General features: G+C 44.0%; 1 protein-coding gene and 1 non-coding gene across 2 annotated transcripts; one reads left to right on the top strand and one right to left on the bottom strand.

The window, feature by feature from the left end:
- Positions 1-400: 400 nt before the first annotated feature.
- On the bottom strand, positions 401-2,695 carry LOC110904646. Its single transcript, XM_022150486.2, has 2 exons — positions 2,553-2,695; positions 401-2,220 (listed from the first exon to the last, which is right to left on the bottom strand). The coding sequence occupies exon 2, from the start codon at positions 2,215-2,217 to the stop codon at positions 508-510; it is 1,710 nt and encodes a 569-aa protein (XP_022006178.1). The 5' UTR covers positions 2,218-2,220; positions 2,553-2,695; the 3' UTR covers positions 401-507.
- A 5,640-nt stretch (positions 2,696-8,335) lies between these two features.
- LOC118486969 lies at positions 8,336-8,441 on the top strand. The gene has a single exon (XR_004880136.1). It is a non-coding gene; the product is annotated as a small nucleolar RNA R71 (small nucleolar RNA).
- The last annotated feature ends 1,124 nt before the right edge of the window (positions 8,442-9,565 follow it).

Raw genomic sequence — 9,565 nt, 5'->3', positions numbered from 1 at the left:
ATTGCATTCAAGCACAAGTTCTAACGCACCCCCACCCGTAGCCACTCTCATCAAAGATTATTTATATACACGTGTGGCTACAACTCTTACCAAGAATGAAAAGGGTAATAAGGGTTGCCGGTGTATTGACTTGGGGATAAATTGGGGCGACAAGATTTCACATTGTTTTGCTCGGCTTAAAATTTTTTCAAAAATCTTCAAAAAATTCCCCCCATCCCCACACTTGGGATACATTGTCCCCAATGTATGGCTTAGGAGGTTTTGATCACTACTTCAATCAACATCCACAAGAAGCTTCTCATCTCAAACCCCAAATTTATTTTTTTTTTTTTTTTTTGTATTTTTTTCATTTTATATTTTTTTTATGTTTTTCATTTTAAACACAACACCACCAACCAACCAAACCCAACAATCAATCATATGATCAATCACCACCCATCCTCCCACCATAATCAACATAAACCAACAAATATATACAAACTATACAAGAGAGAGAATACCACCTGATCAATAATAACGCGGTCCTGGGGGCCCAAAGATGGACGACATCATATCGTTCCATTCTCCAAACCCGAACGAGCCGCTACTGCTTCCCTCTTGTTGTTGTTGTCCCTCTTGCTGTCGTGGATCGAGCCACTGGGAATGGTGGAGCTGTGGGGTCGCATACGAAACGCTGCCATCATATGGTGGCAATGAGGCATAATCCACATGTTGTGGATCCTCAACCACCGGCCTCCCAGCATGCCAGTCCGCATGCATCCGCCTCATCTGATCATCGTGATATCGGTTATTCATTTCCACCTCCTGCGAATATGCGTGGGTCCGGTGCCACGATTCATTGCGGTCGAAGCTATGTTTAAGCGCCCGCTCAATACTAGCGCTATTCCGCGTGCCTTGATCAAATAACGACCTCTCCGGACCCGACCAAGTATCAAAGATGGCCGCCGACGGGCGTTGGCTCTCGATCACCTCCTGCATTGAACCACTATAAGCCCACCCCGGCTCATATGGTTGCTGCGCATAGTCGTAAAATGTGCCACCATGACCACCATGAAAAGCCCCAAAACCAACATTTGCACCACCCGTTGGCTCGTCTGCGTAATCATCATCCCCACTCGGAATTAACTCTTCATCGCTTTCAGGTTCATCCGGTTCTCCCGGTAACAACTCCCTTGCACCTAATTTCAACGCCCTCCACCGTTGACCCTCCGATTTCAGCTTGTGATAACGTTCAGACGAAGTGTATGTCCAAACGTTTCCCAACCTATCCAAAGTAAAAGGCAAGTGCCTTTTCGTTAAACCGCAGTCTTCAGATGTGAGTGCCTTCTGCTGTTTCATTAAGCCCGTTATGATGCGGCAGTACGGGACAATGTCTCTCCCGTATTTGTTCCGGCATATCCACAAATGGTGCATAATCAGGTAGCGTATTGGAAACCGTGGGGACCCGTGCATCAATGAATACAGAACAGGTATCTCTGGAAACCTCACCTGTTCTTTATCCCCTCTCCTTGGGATGACATTAAGTAAACAGATCGTATGCAAGAGCTTGGCTTCTATCTTCAGATTTTTTCGGTATAACACGCCACCATACCTACCGGGCAAAAACAAATCAGCCAACATACTGTTCCATGTCACGTGCTTCTCGGGTTTGAGCAATAAATCATCAAGCGTGGGAATCATGTACTCCCTAGTTGGAAGGCTATCATATTTTCCCAACTTCTTCAACGTATCGAATGACATTTCAACTGGTACCCCATGTACCGTCCCAACCAACTTCATTTGTGATGGCCTGTGGAAGTTGTGACATTTAAGCGTTGCCATCCACTCCTGAATCTCAGTCAAAAACAAATTGCTCTTATCCTTATCCCAACACTTGAGTGCTCCTTCCCAACCCAAAGCACGGAACTTGTCATACACCCCGAACTGGCCCAACTGAGGCTCATCAACATCTCTTTCACAGATGAATGCGGCCGCTTTATTCTTTAACTTGTTCATGCAGTCGTTATACAGAGTTGGCTGCCAAATTTCGGGTTGGTCATCCAACGACCCCGAATTCCACACCGGTTTATCACTTGGGTCTAACTGCATCTCTTCCTCTTCCTCGCTTTCACTAACCCTACCAAGATATTGCCTCTTCTTCGATGGCTGCTCCTTCTCCTTGCCCTTGCCTCTTGACGAGGATGAACTTGACCCCGGCTTTTCCTTTGTCTTTGCCATTTCCTACACACATGAAGAAACAACAAAACAACACAAAAATTAACATTCTCTTCACAAATCATCCCCACACTTGCTTGTTGCCATGGTTGTAGATGTTAGTGATCCCAAAATGTATCAAGGATTTTTCAAAAATTGGGCATGGTGTCTCTACAATGTAGAACATCCCAAAAGTTCACTACTTTAACCATAATTCCTACATCTACAACCATCAACCATGTTCAATAACAATTCCATACTCATATCCTAGCAACAAGCAAGTGGGCAAGAACATATAACCTAAATCACCTTGTTTTTCACAATGCATCTCCATAATATAGTAAAATAAGTGTTCATACCTTGTTTCAAGATGAGAGGATGCTTGTGAAACTAAAAATCCCAAAACCCCCAAATTATCTCAACCTAGGGTTTCAAACTTCGACCCCAAAACCGCGTTTTCTCTGGAATTCCTCCTCACAATCACGAAGCTTGGGAAAAATTAGTCGATTGAGACCAAAACCTCACTTGATTTGGGCAAGGATTGAAGGTTTTATGAAGAAAAGAAGGTGGAAGAAGAAGAAGGAGGATGTGGGTCTTAGAGAAGAAGAAGTTGGTGAAAAGTGAGGAATGAATAAGTGGCTAGGGTTAATACACGTGAAATCCTGTTTGTTTTCGTTTTTTTTTTTTTTTTATGTATATGCAGAATCCCAACCGACGGAGACAGATTCATCGCGTACCGTAATTTACGGTCTCACCGTAAATTACGGTGAGACCTGGATGTCAAATATTCACCGTAATTCAGGCTGTTTCCATCGTAAACTCCAACCATTTTTTTCACCACCGTAAATTACGGCAATACCGTAATTTACGGTAACCTGCAGGCCTCAATTTTCACCGTAACACAGAGGGTTTTCACCATAAAACTCAAAAAATTTTTAATAACCACCGTAAATTACGGCTCCACCGTAATTTACGGTGAACACTGGGCATGTGCATTTTGGTAAAACTTGAGGTTTATGTGACCAAATTTTTTTAGATTTTTTAAATTTTTCGATTTTTTTTTACTTTTAAATCACCCTACCCTCTCAAAAATCCCGTGTTGTCCTCAACACGATGTAAGAGCAATTCGCGACCCGAACTTCCCCACACTTGTTTCGAACACGGACTTCGAGGAACTATGGCAATTATGCACTATACAAACAAAACAAAACAAAACTACTATGTACACTATCACCAAACCTGGGCCTCTTACGATTGTTCCTCCTCAACCGGGCGTAGGATGTAGCCCGCTTTGTCAAGCTCCAAGTTATTGATGTCATTTCCTTCCAAGTACGGCTTCAAGCGGTGACCGTTCACCGTTTGTTGTTTCAACGTTTGCTCGTCTTGGATGTCCACATCACCAAATTGCCCAACTCGTCGAATAACATACGGACCCATCCATTTACTTTTAAGCTTGCCCGCAAACATTTTCAACCGTGAGTTGTACAACCAAACCTTCTGACCCACTTCGAACGTTTTCTTGCGTAACTTCGCATCATGTACTTTCTTTAGCTTATCCTTATAAGCCGATGCGCATTCGTACGCCTCATCTCGAATTTCTTCTATCTCACTCAATTGTAATTTCCGCAACTTACCTGCCTCGTCGTAATCCGCATTAACTGTCTTGATCGCCCAATGCGCCCGATGCGCCAACTCCATAGGTAAATGACAACCCTTACCATACACCATCCGGTAAGGTGTTGTGCCAATCGGAGTCTTGTAGGCCGTACGGTACGCCCACAAAGCATCATCCAACTTGCTCGACCAATCCTTTCGGTCCGTTCTTACCGTTTTCATGAGGATCTCCTTGATTTGCCGATTGGACACTTCGACTTGTCCACTCGTTTGCGGATGGTAAGGTGTTGCGACTCGATGATTCACGCTATACCTCTTCAACAATTTTCCGAAGTTAAAATTTTTGAAATGTGAACCACCGTCGCTTATAATGACCCGCGGAATTCCGAAGCGCGAGAAGATGTTGGATTGAACAAATTTACAAACAACCGAATGGTCGTTTGTTCGCGTTGCAATGGCCTCAATCCACTTCGAGACATAATCTACTGCCACAAGAATATAAAGGAAGCCATTCGAATTCGGAAACGGACCCATGAAATCTATTCCCCATACATCAAATATCTCTACAACCAAGATTGGTTGTAGTGGCATCTCGTCCCTCTTCGATATGCTACCCATCTTTTGGCAGTTTACACAATTCCGGGCGAACTCAATTGCATCCTTGAAAATAGTGGGCCAATAAAACCCACAAGATAGTACCCGATAACCTGTTTTATGTCCACTAAAATGACCCCCGCAAGCGGACGAATGGGCGTGCGTTAAAATTTCCAACACTTCCGTCTCAGGCACACACCTCCGAATAACTTGATCCGGTCCGATCTTGAAGAGATCCGGCTCATCCCAAATATATTGCCTCACTTGGACCATGAATTGTTGACGACGCTTTTTGGTCCAATGGGTCGGAATGGCACCCGTGGCTAAGTAGTTAACATAGTGAGCGTACCACGGGGCAACAAAAGTGGACACGGCTAACAGTTGCTCGTCGGGGAAACTTTCATTGATTTCACTTACATCATCGGTCCCCTCTACCGGAATCCTAGACAAATGATCCGCGACTACATTCTCGCTTCCTTTCTTGTCTCGGATCTCTAGATCAAATTCTTGCAACAATAAAACCCACCGAATCAAACGCGGCTTCGCATCCTTTTTCTCCATTAAATACCGAACCGCACTATGATCGGAATAAACTACTACCTTGCTTCCCCAAATATACGAGCGAAACTTATCCAAAGCGTACACCACCGCTAGTAATTCCTTCTCGGTTGTGGTGTAGTTAAGTTGCGCTTCGGATAAAGTTTTGCTTGCATAGTAGATAACCACCGGCTTCTTGTCAACCCGTTGACCCAAAACTGCACCAATAGTGGTATCGCTTGCATCACACATTATCTCGAACGGCTTTGACCAATCAGGTGGTTGCAAGATAGGCGCCTTGACCAAATGTTCCTTCAAAACAGTAAACGCTTGCATACATTCATTAGTAAAGTCAAACGGGACATCTTTTAATAACAAATTGCATAAGGGTTTGGTGATAACACTAAAACCCTTAATGAAACGTCGATAAAAACCCGCGTGTCCCAAGAATGACCGTACACCCTTAACATTTTTAGGAGGTGGCAACGATGAAATTACCCGTATCTTTGCCTTATCCACCTCCATCCCCCTTTCCGAAATCACGTGTCCCAACACAATGCCCTCTTGCACCATGAAGTGACTTTTCTCCCAACTTAGCACCAAATTTTTCTCAACGCACCTTTTTAAAACCTTTTGCAATTCGTTGAGACAAGCATCAAAAGTAGTGCCAAAAATGGAAAAATCATCCATGAACACTTCGAGCGACTCTCCAACCATGTCCGAGAAAATACTCATCATACATCGTTGAAAAGTTGCCGGAGCATTACACAACCCAAACGGCATTCGCCTAAAGGCAAAAGTGCCGTATGGGCATGTGAAGGTGGTCTTGTGTTGGTCATCCGGGTGTATGGCAATTTGATTATAACCCGAATACCCATCTAAGAAGCAATAATATTTTTGACCCGACAATTTTTCAATAATTTGGTCAATAAAAGGTAGCGGGAAATGGTCCTTAGAAGTGGCGGCATTCAGTTTTCTGTAGTCAATACACACCCGCCATCCGGTAACCGGTCGGGTGGCAATTTGTTCACCACTTTCGTCCTTGACTACTTGAATGCCGGCCTTCTTAGGCACAACCTGGGTGGGACTCACCCAAGCACTATCCGAAATCGGATAGATGATTCCCGCATCCAACCATTTAATTACCTCCTTTTTTACTACCTCCCTTAGGTTCGGGTTCAACCGCCTTTGAGCTTCTCGTGTCGGTTTGGCATCTTCGGTTGTGATAATTTTGTGCATGACGATGGATGGACTAATTCCTTTAAGATCGGCAATCGTCCATCCAATAGCACCCTTGTTCGCTTTTAACACCTCCATCAAGGCTTGCTCTTGTGCCACTTCCAAATTAGAGGCAATAATGACCGGCAAAGTGTCATTATCCCCTAAAAATACATACTTCAAGTGGCCCGGCAAGTCCTTGAGCTCTAACTTTGGTGGTTCCTCCAACGATGGTTTTGTACCCGAATCGATTTCCACCGGTAGACCCTCGAATTGATGGGTCCATGGTGGTCTACCTTCTTTCAGCGCCATCACATCTTGTGCCTCCTCTTCAACCCGTAGTGCATAAGCATGTACCTGTTCAGAAAAGTCACACAGGCAAATATCCAAACCATCCTCCTCATACTCATGCGGGTTGCATCCATCTACTATGTCTGCCATAAAACACTCATCAACACCGTTAGCATTAGAATTGTTAGTAAAAACATTCAAACGCATTTTTCGATTTCCGAATGCCATATCAACCGTACCAAATCTACAATCGATAATAGCATGTGCGGTGCTTAAAAATGGCCGACCCAAAATTATGTTCTGTTGTTGTTTAGGGTCCGCCGATGAGTAGTCCAAAACCAAAAAGTCCACCGGGTAGTAAAACTCATCAATTTTAACAATAACATTTTGAACCATACCCCGGGGCAACTTATGAGACAAATCGGCCAAAACAACCGTTGTCTCTACCCTTGCTAATGGACCAAAGTCATATTGGTCGTATAATCCCCCCGGTAAAATGCTAACTCCGGCTCCAAGATCTAGCAACGCCTTAGCCATTTGAAAATTACCAACTTGTACATTAATCAATGGCATGCCTGGATCTTGGAGCTTAGGAGGAAGCTCCCCATTCAACACCGCACTCACTTGCCCGGTCAAATCTACCCGCTTAGGCACTTTTTTCTTGTTTTGCCTCTTTTGTGTGCATAATTCTTTTAAGAATTTTGCATAAGCGGGAACTTGTTTTATTGCATCAAGAAGTGGGAGATTTATTTTAACTTGTTTGAACATATCCCACATTTCCTCTTTTTGAGGACCCCTTGACACAATAAAATTTTTCTTTCCCGGGTCAAGTAAAGCCGATGGGAATGGCACTTGACTCGGTTCACCCTCAATCTTTTCACTTTCATTCTTTTCACTTTCACCCAACCCCGGTTTTTTAATAGTTATTTCTTTTGGTTTAACCGGTGAAGGTTCATCATCACTTTCCATTCCCGTGATGTCCTCAACCACCCCCTCGACCAATTCGGGTGACAAATTGGCCTTAAACTCTTTACCACTTCTTAACACACTAACATGGTTAATATTAACGTTACCTCGTGACGAACCATGTGAAGGGTTTACCTTTGTGTCGCTTGGAAGTTGACCCTTACCTTTCTTCAATTCTGCCACCTCGGTCGCTAATTGACCCATTTGGGTTGTTAGTGAATGGATGCTTTTATCGCGAACCTCATCTTTTTGCATCCGCACTTCATCAAGTTGATTTCGCTTTTGCATTTCCAATTGCATGCTTTTAAGCATCTCCATCACCTCATTTCCACCCGAAGATCCCCCTTGATCTTGACCCGTTTGGTATTGTTTTTGATACCCTTGGTTATTTCCGCCCCGGTACCCACCTTGATTATTATAAGATGGCCGTGAACCAAAATTACCTTGGCTACCTTGAAAATTTGGGTTCGCTTGATTTGACGGGTTCCCATATCTAAAGTTCGGGTGATTCCTCAACCCGGGGTGGTAGGTATTAGAATTCATGTTGTTGTAGTTCCTACCACCTCCTCCTTGGCCTTGACCTTGGACCGCATGAACTTCCTCGTATTGCCCTTCCAACATTCCTTGGCAATTTTCAGCCGCGTGACCTATTTCATTACACAAAGCACACACATCATAAATTTGATTAGTAGTTTGAACATTACCTTCATCTATGGCATGCACTTGTGGTCGGTTAGTTGTTGGTCGAGCTCTCCTCGAAGCTTGGGCTTTCCTTTTTGATGTAGTTGCCATACTCTCCAAAAACTCCCAATCTTCATTCTCATAATTCGTTCCAAATGTCCCTCCGGTGATAGACATTAAATCCCGTGCATCTTCGGCACTTAACCCCTCATGAAAAGCGTTCATTAACTCCCATAACTCAATCCCATGATGAGGGCAGTTTTTAATCATCATGTTAAAACGCTCAAACGCCTCATGGAACATCTCACCGTGTTGTTGTTGAAAACTTCTCAACCCCTTCCGCGCATCATTGGTCTTTTGGGCGGTGTAGAATTCATCCAAAAAGGTTTGTTGCATCTCCCCCCATGTATATATTGATGCCGAAGGCAAAGTGTAGAACCACTTCTTTGCCTTATCCTCCAAAGAAAACTGAAATAAGACTAACTTGACTTCATCGGCCGAAAAACCTTGACTCCCAAAAGTATTGCAAATTGAGTCATAGGCCTCTAGATGGAAATACGGCTCCTCCGTTGCTAACCCTTTATACTTCGGTAAACTTTGCAACGAGTTTGTTCTTACTTCAAAAGTTCTCCCTTGGTTGTTGTGAGGGATAACCACCGGTGAGGGGTTTTGAGTAATGATTGGCCTGAAATGTGCCTCTATTCCCCTTGCTTGTTCTCTAAGATGTCTTCGTGGCACACCATACCTACCTCTCAGAATAATCGGCCCATTCGGTCTTGGTACTTGCCCTTGTGGTGCGATCGGTTGTTGAAACTGTTGTGGTCGCATCGGTGGGCGCTGAGGCGGTCTTTGAAATGGTTGTTGGTGTACATGTTGTGGCCGGACCTGTTGCAATGGAATCGGTTGTGGCATTGGTGGCCCTTGTGGTCTTGGCCGAATATGTTGTGGTATAAGTTGTTGATGTTGCATTCCACCAACACTCGCCATCCCTTGAGATTGACTCTGAACATACCCAAAATCCCCTTGATCACCATAATCTCCATAACCATACCCATCATCTTCATACCCCTCAAAGTCTTCAAATCCCTCATCATAATCACCCCCTTGCATTCCCGAGGTTTGCCCAAATGGAATGTTTGAATACTGAAAACCCGATTGTTGTGGTCTAAAGGATGGGGTAGTATGCACAATAGTTGAATTGGGTGCAATTGTGAAGGTAGATGATGATTGACCCGTAGTTGGGGGAAAGAAGTGAGATAATGGTGGGATTGTGGTGGATGGATCGTAAGTGATGGTAGGCTCATTTTGAGTGGTGATTGGTTGAGTGGAATTGGTTGGTGTAAATCCAGCGGTGGTATTAGGTAATGTAGTGTTTGGTGATGGTTGGGTGGAAGTAGGTATAAAGGATGAGGTTGTTTGACTGGTTGTAGGTGGTATCTGAGAATCAGCCATGATGTTTCTCGGTGTAATG

Source organism: Helianthus annuus, chromosome 14 (assembly GCF_002127325.2).
Source record: "Helianthus annuus cultivar XRQ/B chromosome 14, HanXRQr2.0-SUNRISE, whole genome shotgun sequence".
Classification (NCBI taxonomy): Eukaryota; Viridiplantae; Streptophyta; class Magnoliopsida; order Asterales; family Asteraceae; genus Helianthus; species Helianthus annuus.
This window is presented reverse-complemented; position numbering and strand designations above follow the sequence as displayed.